The sequence below is a fragment of the Salvelinus fontinalis genome, chromosome 7 (assembly GCF_029448725.1).
Source record: "Salvelinus fontinalis isolate EN_2023a chromosome 7, ASM2944872v1, whole genome shotgun sequence".
Taxonomy (NCBI): Eukaryota; Metazoa; Chordata; class Actinopteri; order Salmoniformes; family Salmonidae; genus Salvelinus; species Salvelinus fontinalis.
The window spans coordinates 21393443-21416161 of record NC_074671.1 but is presented as its reverse complement, the minus strand read 5'-3'; the positions used below and the strand labels follow the sequence as shown (position 1 = coordinate 21416161).

General features: G+C 43.1%; 1 protein-coding gene across 1 annotated transcript in view; it reads right to left on the bottom strand.

The window, feature by feature from the left end:
• Positions 1-22393, bottom strand: part of lama1 (laminin, alpha 1) — a 74146-nt gene extending 51753 nt beyond the window's left edge. The window contains exons 1-7 of the mRNA XM_055928657.1: positions 22152-22393; positions 12787-12957; positions 12469-12581; positions 3402-3644; positions 2622-2801; positions 2221-2310; positions 1179-1296 (exon numbers count right to left, since the gene is read on the bottom strand). Coding sequence (XP_055784632.1) covers positions 1179-1296; positions 2221-2310; positions 2622-2801; positions 3402-3644; positions 12469-12581; positions 12787-12957; positions 22152-22215 — 979 coding nt within the window. The 5' untranslated portion in view covers positions 22216-22393. The remainder of the gene's footprint in view (positions 1-1178; positions 1297-2220; positions 2311-2621; positions 2802-3401; positions 3645-12468; positions 12582-12786; positions 12958-22151) is intronic.
• Positions 22394-22719: the final 326 nt, after the last annotated feature.

Here is a 22719-nt window from a genome sequence, read left to right as displayed (position 1 = left end):
TAGTGAAAGGTTAGTTTAGATTAAGAATATACACTGAGTGTACAAAACATTAGGAACACCTTCCTAATATTGAGTTGACCCCCTTTAGCCCTCAGAACAGACTCAATTCGTTGGGGCATGGACTACAAGGTGTCGAAAGCGTTCCACAGGGATACTGACCCATGTTGACTGCAATGCTTCCCACAGTCAGGTAGATGGGGTGGCAGGTAGCCTAGTGGTTAGAGCATTGGGCTACCAACCAAAAGGTTACTGGATCGAATCCCTGAGCTGACAAGGTACAAATCTGTCCTTGTAAATAAGAATATGTTCTTAACTGACTTGCCTAGTTAACTGTAAAAAATAAAATGTCCTTTGGGTGGTGGACCATTCTTGATACACACAGGAAACTGTTGGGTTGTGAAAAACCCAGCAGGGTTGCAGTTCTGGACACACTCAAACCATTGCACCTAGTACCATACTCTGTTCAAAGGCACTTACATTTTCTGTCTTGCCCATTCACCCTCTGAATGGCACACATACACAATCCATGTCTCAATTGTCTCAAGGCTTAAAAATACTTCTTTAACCTGTCTCCTCCCCTTCATCTACACTGATTGAAGTAGATTTAACATGTGACATCAATAAGGGATCATAGCTTTCACCTGGATTCACCTGGTCAGTCCATGGCATGGAAAGAGCAGCTGTTCCTAATGTTATGTACACTCAGTGTATGCATGTTCATACACGTTTTTATTTTATTCTGTACTCTGAGTAAGCACAATTTATGTGCAATTTCATTACGGAGCTGAAACAGCTGAGATATGATGATATAAAATAGGACATTTACATAAAAAGCTTGTAAAAACCCATACAGTAGCAAACTCTGCTTCACAACTATTGATATTAAAATGTTTGAATTACTTCAAAAGTGTCGTATGGAATTCATCATAGGGATGGAAAACAAAAACCTCTTTCATGTGTGTCAATGAATAAGTGAGACAAGCAAGTGGATTTAATTGAAAAGCGTGAACGTTATTTTATCTGGCACACTTTAAATCAAGTCTAAATCCAGTATGTAATTTCCATGTCTTTATTTACTAAGTGACAAACCAAGGGCAACATGCACAGTATGGTCTTCTACTTAAGATAAGGTTTAAACTTATTTCCCCTTAGGCCCAAAAAGACCAAGTGCAGCTTACTCTCGCATGTGTTGCCGTTGGAGAGGGTTCCCGGTTGCCACGGTTCCTGGTGGTAGCCGGGGCAACACTCATTACAGCTCTCCCCACACGTATTGTGCTCACACACACACTGCAACTTCTGAGAGGACAAAAGAGAGAGAGAGGTGAGGAGGAGCCACAGGAAGTGACCGATTGAATGCTTATGCTCTAGTCCTATTGCCAGCTGGGAGTGGGACACACACACACACATTATTTTCTCATTTTTCCTTGTCAAACAAATAGCTTGTCCTATACAAGGTGTGAAGTGACACTTGTGTGTTGTATGCGTATCATGTTATGATGTGTGTGTGTTACAGATGTAGGATCTTCATTTGAGCCAGTTTGCTACAGCAGGAAAATAATCAGCAAATGTGAATTATTATGTGGATTATATTTCATTGACATTTTTGTAGGCGTTAATACATTTTTTCGCAAGGAAAAATCAAGCCTGAAATTTGAAAGCCTTTCTAAACTTCAAATATACTTCAAGTTTTACATTTCCTGCATTGCAGGTCAAATTAAGATCCTACATCTGTACGTTGGTGTGAAATATATGAGTGCATTTCCAAGTGGCAATTTGAAGGGTCACAGGATTAGTGCTTGCTTTCTCATCCTCTTGTTAAAGGTGACATTCCCCCTTAATGAGGAAGGCAACCAATTCAACTGAGCAAGTGTTGGGCTGTACCATTCCTTCAGGGACTATAGGGGAGCTGAGAATACTAAATTCACTTATAAAAACAATTTGCTTGGCAAATATATTTCTCATAAAGAAGTATTACTACCATACTTTGCATAACATTTATATAAAAGTACTCTTTAGAATAAGTGTATATAGCAATTACAACAAATTAGTAATGAACCAATGTTGATCCGATAAGAGGAGCTTAATTGAGTCAAGATGTGACAGGCTTAACATCTCACACAATATGTGAAAGGCAGTAAACAAGTTTTACACTAAACAAAAGCTGAATGACAGCCACCGTGTGAGGCTGAACGGGCAAAACTGAAGACGGCCTGGAGTTACCTTGGCAACGGGGTCCCAGGGGCAGCTCTGGGCGTGGCCGTAACAGATGCACATCCCGCCCACTGAGATGTCCTTGATGGAATAGTAGTACTGCAGAAGGAAACACAATGCCAATCAAGTTAGAATGACAAGACAGAAACAAAATACAAAGCCAATGAAGTTAGAACACTCAAATCTGCCTGGAGAGATGACAACTGATGTCTAAACTTTTACTTCAGACATTCTGATGCAAATATTTAATGTTTGTTAAAACCATAAAAATACAATATACATTTTTTTTTAAGCGTTTTTCAAAACGCACAAACCACATATTTTGAATGAATGACCAATTTGGTTTAACATAATATTTCAACAGAAAATAGAACAGTTAGTGAGAGCTAGTGCTAGTACTTTAGCCATACCCGTCTGGTGACGATGGGGTCCACCTCCTTAGGGTCACGGTAGCTGAGGGTCATGAGGTCGGCGTTGAGCGTGCGGATCCTCTGCAGACGCAGCCGGATGTAGCGGGCTGAGGTGAAGTCTAGCAGCTCTGGGGTCAGTTGGTCAGCACTGGGCCGCCCGTTGATCAAAGACGTGTGGATCTGAATAGGGCAGAAAAAAATGGAAAGACTAGTGGCAAAAATGAACAACACATATTGACTGAAATATGTCATTACGGTCATTTTTTCTCCGATATCACTTTCCAGTCAGACCACAGGCAAATGACATAACACAGGGTTAAACAATATAAGACACGATCAAGGATCTCACTGTGGGCTTTGGGGTGCATCTCAATAGTGGCTTCATCTCCTTGTCTCCCTAACCTTGTTAAACTACTGAGATGCACCCTCAGGGGCTGTGAGTAACCACAGAGTATCCTAACCACAGACGTTCATTACGGCTCTGCCTCGGCTAGAGTGACATTAGCCCAGCAGGCTGGCGTCTAGAAATCTGGGAAAGCAGGCTTTCATTATCGGAAGGACGGTTGAGTCATCCTCCTGTCTGGACTATAGGTGCTAGAGGGGGGCGCACAGAGCCCATTCTCATCTAATTCTCTGCCTTGAACCAGACCTAATAAAGCAGTGGTCTCAAACTCCCAGCCTGTGGGTCACCAACATGCAGCTCATGAGCTCAATGTGGCTTGCGGGCCGGGAGTTTCAGACCATTGTGGTAATGTAAAGTTTATATAAATAGATAACTACCTCTCCGTGCTCCAGGGGTACGAGACGTGAGTAGTAGGAGGTACAGATGACCTCGTCGTCTCGTTTGTAGGTGGGGGGTCCGAAGCGAGGGGTGATGTTGTAGCGGGTCAGACATTCTGTGTCGCTGATGGCGTAGTACTGCCAGGGTGTGTACTCCACACCGTCCATAGAACGCTCCAGCACCCAGTTACCAGGACGAGGGGAGTTGGCTGCCTTGATTATGATGTAGGCCACCTGGAAAATCTGTAGACACACACAGACAGACAGACAGATTTTAATATTTCATATTTAACAGAGAGAGTACAAAGGACACATACACACACTCATCCACTCATGCACACACAGACACACAGAGTTATTCTCCCACCCATAATATTTTATGCCTGGATCTCCATTTTGTTGTGCATGACTGGAAGTTCAAGCTGTGCACCTTAAATACAAGGCTTCATTCATAAGAGCACAAATAAGTATTTGATTGACAAGGAGCACATATGCAACAGATCTCTTTTGACGTAATAACAGTGTACTGACACATTTAACCACTCAGTTACCGCAAGCTTTCTGTAACCCTCTTTCATGTGGTGTTGTCACAATGTTAATTGCATGTTTGATTGAATTCCCGTCTTAGTGCATCTGGCCCTAACAGCGCAGCGTCTGACCCCTATGACCCCATACACAGTCATAAGTTGGTGGTTGAAGATATCCCTCTAGTGGTGTGGGGGCTGTGCTTTGGCAAAGTGGGTGGGGTTATAACCTTCCTGTTTGGCCCTGTCCGGGGGTATCATCGGATGGGGCCACAGTGTCTCCTGACCCCTCCTGTCTCAGCCTCCAGTATTTATGCTGCTGTAGTTTATGTGTCGGGGGGCTAGGGACAGTTTGTTATATCTGGAGTACTTCTCCTGTCTTATCCGGTGTCCTGTGTGAATTTAAGTATGCTCTCTCTAATTCTCTCTTTCTCTCTTTCTTTCTCTCTCTCGGAGGACCTGAGCCCTAGGACCATGCCTCAGGACTACCTGGCATGATAACTCCTTGCTGTCCCCAGTCCACCTGGCCGTGCTGCTGCTCCAGTTTCAACTGTTCTGCCTGCGGCTATGGAACCCTGACCTGTTCACCGGACGTGCTACCTGTCCCAGACCTGCTGTTTTCAACTCTCTAGAGACAGCAGGAGCGGTAGAGATACTCTTAATGATCGGCTATGAAAAGCCAACTGACATGTACTCCTGAGAAGCTGACTTGCTGCACCCTCGACAACTACTGTGATTATTATTATTTGACCATGCTGGTCATTTATGAACATTTGAACAACTTGGCCATGTTCTGTTATAATCTCCACCCGGCACAGCCAGAAGAGGACTGGCCACCCCTCATAGCCTGGTTCCTCTCTAGGTTTCTTCCTAGGTTTTTGCCTTTCTAGGGAGTTTTTCCTAGCCACCGTGCTTCTACACCTGCATTGCTTGCTGTTTGGGGTTTTAAGCTGGGTTTCTGTACAGCACTTTGAGATATCAGCTGATGTAAGAAGGGCTATATAAATAATGTTGATTTGATTTGCTACCAAGCTAAAGTGTGGTCTGTAGCTAACAGTTACAGCTACCCTGAACCCCACTGTGAGACCTTGCCTCCACTCTCTCACTGTCTCCTCAACACACCCCTATAGGCCTTACACAGTCACAGGGCACTACTAGACTGCCATTGCAATTCCCTCTATTTCACCTCTCTATGACCCTCTCAGTGACACTAATAACAGTCTAGCCTGCCTCACATAAACGCACATAGAACCTGAGCTAGCCGTTATCGGCTTCTCAAATTGGCTTGTCAATGGTGCGTTTCCCCAGGGGCTGAGTGGAACCCCCCCCCCCCATCCCCCTCCGTCCGTTAAATCCTCCCTAAAGGTTCCAGGCAGCGGCACGAGGCTGTAAGTCTAAGTTCCGGACAGGAGGCACACCTACTGGCGTGTTACAGCTGATTTACGGCTGATTCATAACTTCCTCAACGGCGAGGGAGCGCGAGCGAGTATCGTCGCCAAGCCACACCGAGTCGTTCCAGTGCATCTAAATGTCAATCCCCCCTCAGGGCTGAGATAGATCAAATGAAACAGAGAGCTGGTTGACTTCCCTCAGGTTATGTCTGATCCTTAAGTTACAGAATGATTCGCCCGTATGAGCTTCTGAAAGCTAGACAAGACGTTCGATTCAAACATCTTTGGCTAAATGCCTTAGTCTGTATAGAAACCATGGGATTGACAGATTCTGAAATCCTCTCTACAGCCTTGAATGATTCACCTGTATGGGCCTCTAGACAAACATTTTGGGCTAAATGCCTCAAGGCCTTCCCACACTGAACGTCGGATTCAGTCATTTACATTTATTGCGTGTCACACTGTGCGATGTTACCAAATACAAATCTGGATATCAACCTGGCCAGATTGTACGATTTGCTTCCGTTTTGTCGTCACATTCTGCTATTGGCTTGCGTGGGGCTACGTCAACTGCAGAGGTGTATTTGATCTGCTCATTTGCCAGCACCTGTAGCGCAAGCCTCCTTCTATGTTTACGCGAGTGAAGTGAGTTTGGAAAAAGTATGCATCTTAGAAATAGTCTTCATATACAAACTTGATATGTCCCAAAAGAAGATTTTTGTTTTAATGATTTTTTTGCATTTATTAAAATCCCATCAGGTAGCCTGATTTCAGATGTGTCATGTAAACAAGATTATTAGGGAAATTGTTTTTCTTGCAAAGCATGTAAACGTTTAAATCAAACTATTATATTAATCTAACTATTCACAATAATCATATTTTTGTGTGTGCATACTCAGTGCGTATTGATTGGTCACCGGGATCAGCTCGTAACACCAGCCAAACAACACGATAAAGGCTCTAAAGTTCAGACACAGACAGAACTCTGGTCGAAGCATACGACCGCACTTGGTGGTACTTAATCGGCTGACCTAGAAGCTGTCACACTGAACGAGCCAAGACTTCCGACAATCATTTACGACCAGAAGATTTGCCTATGATGGCAAAATTGTGGCATAAACTGGATGAAATTGTACAGTCTGTGCAGGCCTTTAGTCAATATGGGAATGTTTGGGTTGCCAGATTCTGATATCTTCCCATGTCCTTGAGATGACTAGATAGATGGATGGAACAGGAAAAAAGGTAATGTGATCAGTGAGGTTAACATTCCTGTCCCAGCAGCAGCTTTATCTCTCTAAGACTTCAATCTGTAGAATCCTTTTGACAGGAAGCATCTTTATTCTCATCAGGGAAGCTTGGTCACCAGAGCTTTCTTTGGTTCTTTGGTCACTGGCCCAGTCTAGTCCAGAGTGTGTGCGTGCGCGTGTGTGTGTGTGTGTGTGTGTGTGTGTGTGTGCGTGCGTGCGTGCGTGCGTGCGTGTGTGTGTCAGTGACCTCCCTCAAATGAGCTTAGTGTTCTCAAGGCAAACAGATGCTGTGAATGGACTGGGTTAGTTATTGAAACGTGACCTAATCCTGATCCATGTGGACTCCAACAAATGGATGCAGACCTGAACAATTGTGGACAAGCTGCCTTTGTGCCTCAACTTAACTAACCAATTACTAGAACACTCCGTTTTGAGGATACAAGTTAGCTAACATCACCAGATATCAGTTATTTCAAATGTAAAACTCCAGCGACTCCTGTGCCGGGCCAGGCGCATGCACGCTGACACGGTCGCCAATTGTACATTGTTTCCTCGGAGACATTGGTGAGTCTGGCTTCCGGGTTAAGCAAGCAAAGTGTCAAGAAGCAGTGTGGCTTGGTAGGTTCGTGTTTCGGAGGACAATGGCTCTCGACCTTCGCCTCTCCTGAGTCCGTATGGGAGTTGCAGCGATGGGACAAGACTGTAACTACCAATTGGATATCACGAAATTGGGGAGAAAAAATAATAATAATAACAAAAAAAATAGATCAAATCATATATCTGTGTCAGAAATTGAGATAGTTTACTGAAATTGTGATCTGAGTGCCACATTTCAGCAATATGTTTTGATGTGGCTAGTTACTGTGACTGCTAGAATACAGTGTTAGTCATTACTAGATGCTAAGCGCAAAGTTGTTCCCACTGTGTCTCTTTAGCCACCCAGGCATTACCACTAAATCCCATTCCGCCCAGTAGGACCCAAAGCCCTGTGTAATGGCGTGCCTCGGCTAATCTGCCTAGTCACTGTGACTGGCTGGCGGACTTTGATGTGAGCCAGCAAGACCTGGCTGCAAGTAGCCGCGGGAAACAGGCAGAGGATTATTTTTGTGATTAGCTGCCATTTTGGATCAGGTGTGGGGGGGGGGGGGGGGGGGGGTTGGCGGGGGTTGGCGGGGGTTGTCTCAAAGGATAAGTGAAACAGTCTGACCAGTGTGTTAGAAGACTGAATCGTGGGGTAATCAAAGGGTAAACTGTGACCTACCGAGACAAAACGAAAACACATACACTTACGAACACTTTTCCAATTGGAGTAACATTAAGTAATAGAAATGTGCTTCCCAACCGGTAGCCGGACAAGCCGCTGTACCAGTTTGGCCGATGGGAGAGAGGGTAGAAAGATAACATGGCGGGAGAAAACAGTCCTGGGGACCCAGCCAGTGGGAACGAGCAGAACCAGGCTGCGGGGGAGAGACAGGAGGATTACCCATCAGCTCCTAAGCCGTCAAAGGGGCCCAGTTCACCAGTTGAGCTTCGCCCTTGGCGGGGCCGGGGCTGTGGGGCTCAGAAAGCGGAGCTAAGTCCCCTCACTGGAGGGAGAAGCCTAAACCAAAAGTAAAGAAATATGGCCACCACTGACACTGAGCAGAGCTATGTCCTTCTTGCTACTAATCACCAACATGCTATAAAGACCTAACCTCTGGCTTGTTACAATTCAGACCAAACTGTCTGTGTGTGATAATATGTTAGACACAACGTTAGACAAAGTTGATTTAGAATATGTAAAATTGTCAGGTAAATTACATGAGTATTTAATAAATATTCAGACAGAAACAGTATGTCCTTTGGCTCCCCTCTTTTTTGTGTCTCTGACACTGAATAAAAACCAGCAGAATACTGAAAAGCAGTACATTCTCAGGCCTGGTCAAGACCAAGACCAAATTCCAGCAGTTTGAACATTTAAGATATGCTGTGGTGGCAGTAAAGTTGGAATCCAGACAATAGCAGGAGTAGTCATGGCTGTGGGTTCCGACCACAAAAAAGAGGCTGGCGTTTGGTCACAGGCCTTTTTTGTCTAGAGGGTAGAGATGAGTAAGTCTTTTGTGTTGGTGGGAGATGGGAGATGGGGGAAGGGCGATGGGGGCCGGAGAGCCCCGTACACGACAGGACATGCACTCAGAGAGGCCCAGCCACACACCGGACAGGACATTGTGGATATCAGCCAGTATGAGCCAGTGTAGGAAACCAGCCCCAGCCAAGGCTCTTTCACCAGAAACACTTACTGTAAGTTTAGAATCATATCACAGAGAGGTTTTCTTTTGAGGTTGGGGTCGGGGTCAATTCCGTAGTGGAAAATAATTGGAAATTGGCCATTGGCTTCAATGATCCCCCCAATTCAGGATTTGTTAAATTCACATTTGAAAGTGAATTTTAACTGAATTAACCTATCCCCATCAAGTGTTATGGACGGTCCCTTCTCACCAATCACAACCCAAAGTAAGTTAACATGTTGACATAGCGGCGGGCCCTGCAGGTTATATTTTGTCAGAGGGTCATTATGATGGCTATTGTGGTGGACGGTGGCGGCATTGTCGCTGTAAAGGGACAATGTGGGCCAACACAGCTGGGCAGTGGGAACGGGGTCTGTTTGGACAGCAGCGCCTGCATTTGCCCCTCTCCCCCCCTCTCTCCTGGGGGGGCCCACAGGATGAGAGCTCCAAATGGTTTCCCCTCTGTTTGTTTGACTGGGGCCTGTTAATTGGATAAAGAGCTTGGTTGTGTGTGTGTGTGTGAGTGTGAGTGTGAGTGAGTGTGAGTGTGAGTGTGCGTGTGCGTGTGAGTGTGAGTGTGAGTGTGAGCGTGAGTGTGAGCGTGAGCGTGAGCGTGAGCGTGAGCGTGTGCGTGCATGTGTTGGTATGTGATGTGCTGGAATGGCATCCACAGGCAGATTAGCCCATCTAAATCCTGACACTTTGACACTGTTTCCTGTCAGGTTTGGACTCCTGTGGATACTGGTCAAACTAGTACTGTCTGCCAGGCACCACACTGAGGGTTTTAATCAAGATGGATGCCACTGTTACCGAACCAAAAACACATCTTCATCAAATAAATGAAAATACAGACATTTCACTTAACATAGAACGTATGTGCAACATACTGTAGCTTATATAAGAATATATTTACATCGTGGTACTGTAAACTTAACTTAAACCCTCTTTCGAACAGAGAATTTAATAAAGGAAGATATAGCCTAGATATAATGCTATTATTTCTTAGGGCATCAGTTATGAGAATCAGTGTTCTCCCACATGAATACTTCGGTATTGCGATGTAGCAGTTAGTTGGAGACACAAAGTATCTCAGCTCCTCAGAGGAGAGGGCAAGCTAGGCTAGCACAAAGTATCTCAGCTCCTCAGAGGAGAGGGCTAGCTAGGCTAGCACAAAGTATCTCAGCTCCTCAGAGGAGAGGGCTAGCTAGGCTAGCACAAAGTATCTCAGCTCCTCAGAGGAGAGGGCTAGCTAGGCTATCACAAAGTATCTCAGCTCCTCAGAGGAGAGGGCTAGCTAGGCTAGCACAAAGTATCTCAGCTCCTCAGAGGAGAGGCCTGGCTAGGCTAGCACAAAGTATCTCAGCTCCTCAGAGGAGAGGGCTGGCTAGGCTAGCACAAAGTATCTCAGCTCCTCAGAGGAGAGGGCTGGCTAGGCTAGCACAAAGTATCTCAGCTCTTCAGAGGAGAGGGCTAGCTAGGCTAGCACAAAGTATCTCAGCTCCTCAGAGGAGAGGGCTGGCTAGGCTAGCACAAAGTATCTCAGCTCCTTAGAGGAGAGGGCTGGCTAGGCTAGCACAAAGTATCTCAGCTCCTCAGAGGAGAGGGCTAGCTAGGCTAGCACAAAGTATCTCAGCTCCTCAGAGGAGAGGGCTGGCTAGGCTAGCACTAGCTTATGGGAAATCTTGAGGTTTTTAGAGATATAATGAATCAGTCAAACAAAGCTCCCATTGACAAGCTCATCTTTTCCATGTAGATGTTTATCTTTGCTCTTGAAACAATTTGAAGTCAGCTGCTCTAGTTTTGAGAAGTCTGAGTCATTTTCAGTTGGTTTACGAGTTGTGGTATTATGCTCTTTTTGACGTCTGCTATTTATAATGTTGATTTATTGGCATGACATGCTTGGTTTTGCTTTTATTAACTTAATACAACTGTTTGTTTGATCTAGTGTGATAATATTAAATTATTGTTGTATGATAATGTTGCATCTTTATTGTTGTATGATAATGTTGCATCTTGAGTAATTTGGCCTATACTGTGTATTCAGCACCAGATACATTTTCATCACTCACTACTACCATATCTCAGTGTTAAGTCTTGACAACTCTCTTTGGTAGCAACGATAGAACATACTGTATAATTACATTACCATATCAAAGTTATCACACGTCAGGAATCTCACTGGGAATGTTAATGAAACATCGACCTGTAATCCCGATTTCACTCAGCCTTTGATTTTCCCTGTTTCTGCATGTCTTCACAATTTTTCCCTGATAACTCTCGAGGGGAAGGAAACGGAATCTTCTGCAGTTGCAAATGAAATGTGGAGATAAGTGTACGTTTACTGTGGAGTAGTCCCAAACGCTCATTTTGAATCTAACGCGCGAGATTAAAGTGACTGGCTCCGAGCTGTATTCTCGTCACCACTGGCAGAAATGAAAAACAAATATTGATGGGTGGATGGGAAGCTGTTTATTCCATTTTCATCTCCTCCATTGCTAAGCAGTGGATAAACATCACATCTCAAATGTTAAGCCTGCTGAGGTAGCCTATAGTGGTGGGGGGAAAAATTGATAGTTACATATCGGGATACTATTTTTGACGATATTTCTGTATTATTTTTTGCGCTACTCGGCTGTACCTGCACCACAACTCCAGCCTTTTCCCTTCATATCTTGTTCTCCATCTTCTTTTTAAATAGTGAGACCATTTTCAGCACTTATATTTACACCAGTACTTATATTTACATAACTGATCAAAACTCATTTTCTCATGGCTCTCTTTTGTCCCTCTGCAGGGAACATATGGTGAGCAATATGTGATAATATTATATCGTCAGGTTCCTGGCAATTCCCAGGCGTCGTATCAAAATTGAGGCTAAATCTAGATGGAGCATGACGTGTAATCTAGGCAGACAGAGCGTTGAAAGGTAGGTGAATGGCTACACACACGCACACTTTGAAGATTGTATTTTCACATGAAAACAATTACTGGGATGTCTACATTCAAATGAGTTCCATATGTGCATTCCCGAGGTCAATATAAGTTGCTGGAATTCCCAAGAGGAAGTGGGGAGGGGTTACATCTTAGCATTATATAGTGTGCACCTCTGAAACAGGTTGGTTAAAAGACAGCACCATCACAGCCGACTACTATAGTGTGTGTGTGGTGGCTCGATGAAAGAGGGTCTTGTTTCGAGTGCCTGTTGAAACAGGATTTTTTTAAGTAGCTGGCTCAGCTCAGTCCCCCCCTCCCTTTGGGAGAGAGAGAGAGAATGTGAGAAAAAAGAGACATTAAAAAAGAGATGTAGGGAGAGAGACACCATCCAGACATAGCCCCCTCCCCCATTTTTTTTTTTATCAGCAGCACCCACGTTCTATTAGTCACATGTATAGGTTACACATGGTATACACCGTCCAACGACATGCTTGCAGGTTCCTTTTCGACAACGCAACAACAATAAGAAGTAAGAAAAGATAAGAATACGAACATAAAGTAAATGGCTCAGTAGAATGGAATAAATATTTTAGCTTAAGTATAATACAGGAAGGCACAATTTAGAGTGTGTGTGTTCCCAGCATGTAGCTAAAGAAAGCGGTGCAGTGTAAAAGCAGCAACATAGCAGTCCTTAGAATTCCTACCTGTCGTAAATCCAGAGTGATGGTCACCAAGTGAAACTGGCGGCCATTTTTTATGCTTGGGCTCTGCCACCACCCATTGGTGCCGTCAATAGCATTGGTGATTGGATGTTGCTCTGCATAATATCAAGAGAATAGCAAGAACATAAATACCACGAATCCACACCTGGAGTACTGTACTTCAGACAGATGACTCAAAGACAGTGAGACTGTGGAAAGTCAAACTGTCTGGAGCACTAGCCAGCAGGCATAACAGTAAAACCCCAGAATCTCCTCCCCAGCCCTCCCCTATGCATACTTAGAGGCTCTCGACTCCCGTACCTTTGGGGTTTTGACTCTGGGCATTACAGGTTCGACACTGGGAGTTGCGGATGCGTCGTCCTGGTACGTGTTCCACCAGTTTACAGTACATCTCTGGCTCAGGCTCTCCACAGGTGGCATTGGTGGTGATCTCTGCATTACTGGCCAGGTTGAGGATGGCAGGGAAGAGACCTGGCAGAGATAGAGATGGGGTTTCAGACCATGACATGCATCTATCTGCACACAGAGACAGGGTATGATAGAGCACATGGTCTGTCTATTCACATAAGCATACACACACTAGAAAGCACTCCTTCATACTTACACATTATTTCATTTAATTTAGTAGACACTCTTATCCAGAGCCACTTAGATAAGCACACACAAGCACCTTCACATTACCCCCCCAAAAAGAGGGGTTGTATCTCTCCCTTCCAACCCCTCCCTATCTCCCACCCCCAATCTACACTCATCCTCATGATTTCTCCTCTGTGTATCTGCAAGGAATGTCTTTGAGGAGCACCCCCCCCCCCCTCCCAAACACACCCCTATCCCCCCACTCTCCACCCACATGTTTACATGGACCATTGATAGGTAAAATGGTCAGGTCGAGGAAATTGACAAAGGCTGGAGTCTATTGATGGGTGGTGTGGGCAGCTGTGGGCTGCTGTTATAACTACCCCAAGGCCCTCTGGGCTTCAAGGCCTTTGTCCCAAAGCATCTCTCCATCTCTGTCCCCTAACAGAGACTTCAGGAGGCTTATGCTAACAGATGAAATTCTACACTGAATTTAAAAAAAAAGTTTTTGATGGTGTGCTTATAAGATGCTTGTCATTATATAATTTGTTAACCTTTAGTATAAAATTAAAGGCCTGCTGGTCATGATTTATAAATGGTTTATACATGTGTTTACGAATGCTAATAAATATATTAACAAATTATGCTTACACTGTTTATTAATAGTTAATAAACTAGATGTTTATGAGCAGATCTTCAAAGAAGTCAAACCAAGTGTCACATCAAACAAAATTTTCACTTAGGGCCACCAAAAAGATAGAGACGGCTCTGGCTGCATGTGTGGTTATGGATGTGGGTGCGCAGACCCGCGAGCCACTGCAGCCCCTCATGATGAGTTTAGATTTTTTTGTGGCCCCCACCCCCTTCAAAGTCACCCATACCTGATCTAAAAGATATGTAAGATTCCGAGGAGAACCTTGTGAGCTTGGCCTATGACTTAATCCTATTGAATTGAATGGCCCCAAAGCATTCCTGAGAACACTGATGAGAACACTGATGAGCACTTCAGAGGCTCAAGAGATAAGGAAGCTGGGGGATGAAGTCGTTAGCCTAATGACATAGCAGCAATGAGACAACTGACCAGACCAGTGGTAGCATGTCTTGGAGTCAGACCCACTTATCAGTAGTGACCATTGGGATCAATCCATTTTCAGCGTATGAGCCAGTACCGTACGGTTCGGCTCTGCAAGATAGTGTGAAATCGGTATGACTGTTTGTCTGTTTGTCTATCTGTCGGTCCCTCGGTGGCTGCTGATTTCTCATTGACAGAGAGGCTTGACCCCTGTGCTCTGTGAGCTGGAAAGGGGACACCCAGTGAGAACGGTTTGGAAAGCAATTATCCGGTTCATGACTACAATTCATTAGCTTGTTATAATGCTTTTACCACAGCTTGCCTTAAAAAATAACTTGACTTAATCTTAGAAACTATCCTGGGATAGAAAGAAACCTCAACCATGTTCTCTGACCACCAAACTCACAATGTCTTCATAGTTTGGAAATCAATTATGTTTATTGATTTTAGTCATCCTCAAAGCCAAATCTTAAATCTCAATGGATTTGATCCTGTGAAAGTGAAACACAATATTTATTATTTTGGCTCATGGTAGACCCAATCCCAAGAGGGCTATTTAACAGTACCTAGCTATGACATGATTAAGCCAGGTCCCGATAGCTGTGTGAAGGCAAGTGACACAGTGACAGCCCTGGTCAGCTGAATCAACACACCACATGGGTGGTATGTTATTGACACACAGCAACTGGTTGTGGACAGGGACAGTCAGTCAGGTCCTGGTATTTCATCAATAAATCACCACCTAGTCGTGATGTAACGGCACACTGCCTGTCCCTGCTAATCAGTGCTACTAAGCTGACTGACACATAGTCAGGCAATGCTGTCACACATAGATGTGGTAATTTGTGGTAATTTCAGGATTGTTAAGTCTATTAGCTGGGGCTCCTTTGCATTGGGGATGCTTTAGTCATCTGTCTGCGTAATCTGGGCTCCATAATGAACGTTGCCATATGGTGGAAAATGAAATCAAAGCCAAGCTAGCGTCCTTGTCCTACTTGTTTTAGTTTTCTATAATTATGGGCTTTAATCTTCTTTTGAACTGTTGATCACGTACTGGGTGTCTTATTATATCCTGCCTGGTTGGCCCTGTCCGGGGGTCTCGTCGGACGGTGTAACAGTGTCACCCGACCTCTCCTGTCTCAGCCGCCAGTATTTATGCTGCAATAGTTTATGTGTCGGGGGGCTAGGGTCAGTCTGTTTAATCTGGAGTATTTCTCCTGTCTTACCTGGTGTCTAGTGGGAATTTAAGTATGCTCCCTCTAATTCTCTCTATCTCCCTCCCCTCCCGGAAGACCTGAGCCTTGGGACTATGCCTCAGGACTTCCTGGCTTGATGACTACTTGCTGTCCCCAGTCCACCTGGTCATGCTGCTGCTCCAGTTTCAACTGTTCTGCCTGCGGCTATAGAACCCTGACCTGTTCACCGGACCTGCTACCTTGTTCCGGACCTGCTGTTTTCGACTCTCTCTCTCTACCGCATCTGCTGTCTCTAACTCTGAATGCTTGGCTATGAAAATCCAACTGGCATTTACTCCTGAGGTGCTGACATGTTGCACCCTCTACAACCACTGTGATTATTATTATTGACCTGCTAGTCATCTACGAACGTTTGAACATCTTGGCCATGTACTGTTATAATCTCCACCCGGCACAGCCAGAAGAGGACTGGCCACCCCTCAGTGCCTGGTTCCACTCTAGGTTTCTTCCTAGGTTCCTGCCTTTCTAGGGAGTTTTTCCTAGCTACCGTGCTTGTACATCTGCATTGCTTGCTGTTTCTGGTTTTAGGCTGGGTTTCTGTACAGCACTTTGTGACATCGGCTGATGTAAAAAGGGCTTTATAAATACATTTGATTGGCTATAAAAATACATTTATAAAAAATATTAGCCCCATAATCATCTTAATCAGTTTATCTGACATAACATATGAGACAGCTTAGCTTGTTAAATTACAGTTTTGGACTCTGCTGCTTGATATCATGTGATGTAAACTAAAACTGGGCATACATTGGATCTGATTGGTCTGTTGGTTTGACCAATGTGCTCTCAACATCAGAGCTGTGAGGTTTGATCCCCACATTACTGATTGTGTTGCTTTGGGATAAAAGCATCAGCCAAATAACCATTCAATTTATACAGTATATACATCATACATTGTCCTTTCCAGCACCAGTTCCAGCAACTATGGTGGGTGCGTAACCAGGCCAGCGCGATACAGCTAGGCTCGGCTCAGTAGAGTGAAAAGGACATCAGTCAGTCAGTGAGGCCTGGCCAATGTTTGGACAACAAAGTCCTGTGATTGACTGGCCTGGACCTGGGCAGGCCCCCAAAAGTCAGAGGTCATCATATCAGCCTTACACATAGACTTTGTAACTGTCCCATTATGGCGTCAGTGAGAGCATGGGCTGTGCCATTGAGGCCATGTTCATCCTGAAGTAGTCCATTCACTTCTTCTACTACTTCTATGACGGTGCACACAGCCACCTAGAGTGTGTTGTTTGATCAGTTCTAAAACCAAGGTTGGTGATTTTACTGCCAGCTGCAGTTATGGAATGTTTCCTCACTAGTATAATTAATTGGCTGATCCCTTCTGGTGACCTGGATGGAATTAGGAAGTCCCACCCAGTTGACTATTTCAACATGAAAGTCCTCAATGGCGCTGCTCATGCTAAAATTGACTTTTTGGCACTAGAGTCCTCTATCTATCTCTATGGCTTTACCCAGGATTACCAGGGGACTAATTCTGCTAAACTGCGAACATCTTTGGAATGCCACTGTCACTGAACACAAAAGACTAACGTTTCAACAGCTCAATCACTGATAGATAGCATCTGGGTCAATAAGGTAAAAATGCTGGCCATGGCTGAAGATGTTAGCCAATATGCTTGGGTGGGGTATTTGGGGGCTCCTGAGTGGCGCAGCAGTCTAAGGCACTACATCTCAGCGCTAGAGGAGTCACGACAGACACTGGTTCGATTCCAGACTGTATCACAAGCAGCCATGATTAGGAGTCCGATGGCCCAGCGTCGCCTGGTTTTGGCCAGAGTTGGCAGTCATTGTAAATAAGAATTTGTTCTTAACTGACTTGCCTAGTTAAATAAAGGTTAAAAAAATATATACATTAAAAAATATATATACCGTATGCCAGGGTTTTTGGAAATAGACACAGGATGGTTTTTCAATACCGTCAAAACGAGTTCTTTGAAGTTTTTCAACAAATGTGAATATTTATAGCTACTTTTTAAGTTAATACCTGCTGTCAACTTGTGCAATAAGTTAGAAGACAAAGCAGATTACGTTCTCCATTTCACTTGTCACATTATCTTACATTATGAAGCTTACCGTAGTTCCCCAGAACAGTTGAGCCAGTCATGCTTTTGTTTGTATATAGCACAATGGGAGAAAGCGGGAGCTGGTGAGTCCATGGCTCACATGAGGTGATGAAGTTACACGTATGCAATTCATTACTAAATGTTTGCCATCAGATATCTTATAACGGCTTTCTGCTGTGTTTGAAAGTCAAAGAGCTCTGGATTCGTTTTTCCCCCTGTCCTTCCTACAAGAATTTATTTATATTCTGTTCTTCTCCCCTCTGCTCCATGTACACATGCTGCTCTTCCTTTAGAAAAGCATGCATCACAACTTTGTTCATATTATGTATAATTTCTCTCGTTCACTTTCTCTTCTCAATGTCCACACTCACCAAAAATGACATTCGGTAGCTACTAGTTAGGCTTGTATAACTTAATGAGATGAATTTGCCTATCTTTACAATTAGTTTATGTTAATTTTCGCTCGTTAGCATTTAGCCAACATCATCTATGTGATTTTGCTATTAGTTTGTGCTAATTTTGTTAGCATTCTAGTGATAGAGGCAAAAATTATATTGTCTTGCGTTTCTAGCAACCCCTTGTGTGCTATGCCAGTAATAAAGTAAATCCCAGGATGAGAGAAGGACAGTATGACAATATAAAAATCTGGATACAGCCCAAGCCTATTAGCCAACTACCGTGTAGCAGTTCAGGTAGCATCACTCGGGTTATGCAGATAATGTTGTGTAAATAGGATGAGAGGGATTGTGAATTGATTGAACAGTAAAAGTAGTTTAACTGATCGATGCATTCTCTGTGTGGCACATATATTAGTAAAAGTGTTTATTTGAGGGTTTTTGGTTTATCTCCAGAGAGTTCGGTTGGAATGTTCTTGTTTGTACTATTTCCCTCCCCCTCACAGTCAATGGGATTCAGCTTATGCACTCAAACTAGCCTTCAAAAGCCCTTCAGTTAGAATCAATGCTCGAAAGTTTGGAGAAAAAGGCTGGAGGATGGCACACAATCATACTAAGTACTTCAATAACCATTTGAAAACACCTTACTACATTGCCTTCCACCCCAGTCGGGTTAAAAGGCTTGTCTACATTACCACATCTGCTTGTGACTTTGTCGAAAGTTTATAAGTCAAACTTTCACTTCAATAATTAACCACAGGTCATGAACGTGATTCCTTTCTAGATCAGGAGAGGTTGGTGACGTTGATTTCCAACCCCCCGTGGCTTTTTCCGCACTAATATCTAACCTGTTTATGGGCTACGACACACACACGCACACACACACACTCTCTTCAGGGAGTCAGTCAACGCAGCTGAGGACACAATGTAAGCGTATCCTCTTATGAACCATTATCAAGGTGTATGTACTAATGTTATAACACCCAGTACCTCTGACACTAAACCAGGAAGTAGGCAACTGAGTGGATCCAACAAGTCACTCACTCCATTCCAGCTACTCAGAGCCACTCAAAGGTGAGAAGATAACCACAAAAACTCTCTATCTTCAGCATCTCGTATTATTTTGCAGTGCTTCCTCAAACCACCTTGAATCCTAATAGGCCCCTACTAAACGTAATCAGATGGGAGGGTGGACTGATAGCAACTAAAGAAGGTGACACAATCAGAACAATGGAGTGTCAACAATGCGGTTGACTGATAAGATATGCAGTCGCAGTGTGACTCAGATGACTAATCTCTGTATTGGAGAGTAGAGGTGTAATAATAAATGTAGAGATATGGAGCTGCTTTGTAATATAAGATATATAGCTGCTGGTTGTAGCTTGAATCTTATTTGCACAAAGATAGATAGCAAGTAATTGATATCAAATCAAGTGGCATTTCGGTGGTATTTCAGGAAAAAAATAACCCAAGTATTGTTACAAAATGCTATTTCAGTAAAAAAATGACCCAAGTACTGTTACAAAATGGGAATAGAGGGGCATGAACAAACGACATGCCTGAATGTGTCCACACAAATAACATGTCTCAGAACAAGTCGGCATGTTCTTAAATGTGCCTAAAACCAAAAAGAACTTCAGTATGCCACTCTTGGTAACTTTTAATCGTATGCATGGTTACAGCACTAATTCCCGGGTGCACTACAAATCCTATAGCTATCATTTTTACAACTGTCCTCCTCCAACTTCCCCCCTTCAGTGTGATGGTAGACCTATAGCCAGAGGGCATCCTAAAGAGAGAGCTCTGTCATTACTATAGTGCCAACCCATCCACCACGCCCTACTGTGGTCCAGACACAGATACTATAGCTGGATCCAGACACACCTGGCTCTATATAATGATGAGTTCACTTTGGAGGTGTAAAAGTCACTGTCTTAAAATGAGGCTTTAGCTACAGTCAAAATCCCACAGTGGTGTGGTGCTATGAGTGTAAATCAATTCTTTCTCTCAGGTGCAGGGTAAAACGTATGCAAAATGGACCCCCTGACACTGTTTTCTGCTACCAAAAGGGTTGATAATTTCCCAGAGGGAACAGTGTTATGTAGCACAGCTCGACTCAAGGTATCATTCATTAGATCACACTAGCAAAAAAAAAAGTTTCATATTGGACAAGTGCAGGTAGTCCATCCCTGTTTCAGTCCATTTTCTTCTATTTGGTGTATTAATGAATATGACCCATCTTGGCTCTGTTGACCTCTTCACTGGGTCTTTGTCTTTCCCAGTGTCACATACAAATCGCAGGTGAGAAATCCTATTGGTATGGTAATGCTGCTTTGGATTCCATTTGGGAACCCTTGCATATTATTGTACCAGAGTGTTAACACCACCTAATGTTATGAGCTCTAATGAGATTTCACTCTTCATGCTGGGAGCAAATGGGATTGACACCATTGCTTTGAATCTGTTTGATGTGTTAAATAAATGTAATAGATATATTTCTTGCATTTGGAGATCCCCAACATGGTAAGGCCAACAAGTAGGTACAAGCTTCTCCAATGGCTTTGGGGAAAGGAAATTCCACAGCTACTGGAATTACTCAAACTTTTTCACTTTAATATGTAGGCCAAACAAAAACCACTGATTTCAAAGTGTAACAAACCATACAACTCTATGCCCAATTACAACATTGAACAATTTACACAGTAAATAATACAAAGAAAAAAATGTCTGGAAAATCTGTGCAGATGCAAAGTTTGGTAACAGAATAACTAGGGCTGAGAATAGCCAGGGACACCACAATATGACATTTTCACGATACTTAGGTGCCAATACAATATGTATTGCGATTCTCACGATTCTCACGATTCTATATGTATTGCGATTATATACTGTGATTTTATTGCGATTCAATGTTCCAAACATATTGCTCACCATATGTTTGCTGCAGATGGACAAGAGGGAGCCATGAGCAAACAAGTTTTTATCAGTCATGGAAATAAAAGTGCTGAAAACAAATTGGGTCACTATTTAAAAAGAAGATGGAGAACAAGCTATGAAGGAAAATACTGCAGTTTTGGTGCATGTACAGCAAACTAGCGTAAAAATAATATTATGATACTGTCAAAATGATACGAAACGATATATCATAAAAAATGATATCCCGATATGTATACATTTTTTCCACCATCACTAAGAATAATGGTAAAACTTCCCTCAGTTTTATTATTTTACCAAACTTTGTTTCTGCACAGTTCTTCCTGTAAATATGTTTTTGTAAAATGTTTGTGCATAGAGTTATATGGTTTGTTAAACTTTGAAATCAATGGTTTTGGTTTGGTACACATTTTAAAGTCTTAGCAGTTTCACCATGGAATTGCCCAGAAGTCTTCTACAAGCAAGCAATTATTCAAGTTCTCAGGTATTCAAGCATATCAATTAAAAGTGTGTTTCTTAAATGTGTTTAATAGAATGACGAAAAGTTTAATAGTACATCAAAATCTGATTTTTTCTCCAAGTAACACAAAGATATACAAAAAAAAAGACAAACCAAGAGGGCATGCAATGAAAGCTGGTCTATTTGAACCCACAAAACTGCACCTCAAACATTTTCTACTGATGACATGATTGTTATTGCAATTAGAGGCATTGAATTCGGGCTTGAGGGCGACCCGAGCATGTTAGCATGACTATGCTTTGGAGAAAGAGGCGTCAGCCATTGTCATACATTTCAATGACAATGGCCTGGAATTTCTGTCATGTGAACCTCTTGAGCAAAGACCGTTAGGAATGAAAGGAGAGTAGGTGAGAAAACTAATAACGTCAACGGTTTAACAAAGTAACTATCCCGTAGATTGGCCAGTAATATTAGTTTACTGGTGATGCAACATGTTGTATAATAAAATGGGTAGCCGACTTTCTAATGACTTGGAAAGCTCCTGTTTGTAAATTATAAACTTAATGGCTGAATTATTATGCCACAAGTGTCCAATTTCAACACCAACACCCCATGTTTAGGCCTATTACTTTTCACTTAATTTATGGTTTATTCTGGTAAATGTAAATAACGGTAAAATAGTAATTAGGCCTACTCCAAGTGTATTATAGCCATCAATAAAACAAAGTATACATTTACTATTTCTAATCCTCCACTTATGCTTTGCATTAATTAAAGTGCATATTCATTACATTGCATAAATAATTACAAAATGCTTTGCCTCGGATGCACTGAGACCTCGTGCTGAATGAACATTCAGTCAAAATGCAGTCAATTGGAAAAGTAGTATTTCCAGCTCACCTCTTTGCTGGCACTCCGCGGAGGATGCCCATAGGAGCACAATTGCGCAGAAGAAGAGCTTCATCTTTCTCAACACATGTGAACGTTGGGTTCTAATAAATGTCTCCAATAATACGTTAGGAATATATTTTCTAATGTTTACAGGAAATGATAGACTAAAGTTGTTTAGTGTGTCCCCTCCTTCTTATCTCTCCTCTCATTCATTCGGCTAACTTTTCTCTCAACTTTTTCATTCTGTCCCGCTACAAAGTCGCTGGCTGGACCGCACCATTTGGTGAGGAGCAGAGGGGTGTGACCAAATTGCACAACTTTACAAGAGTAGCCCTTTTAACCTCTATACAAGTCAAAGGATACACTGGGTCAACTACATAGAAGCAGGCCTTTAGTATACAGTACCAGGTTGTAGAATTCTGCAACCATGAACTACAGCCCATGTAAAGTTTGAAGCATGATTATGAAACTGGAATGGAAAGAGTCAGTGAGTCACCATTATTTAGGGCATTCAATAACCACAATCAACTGTACAAAGTATATGTAATAAAGGCTTATGTTTGTATGAAACATCTCT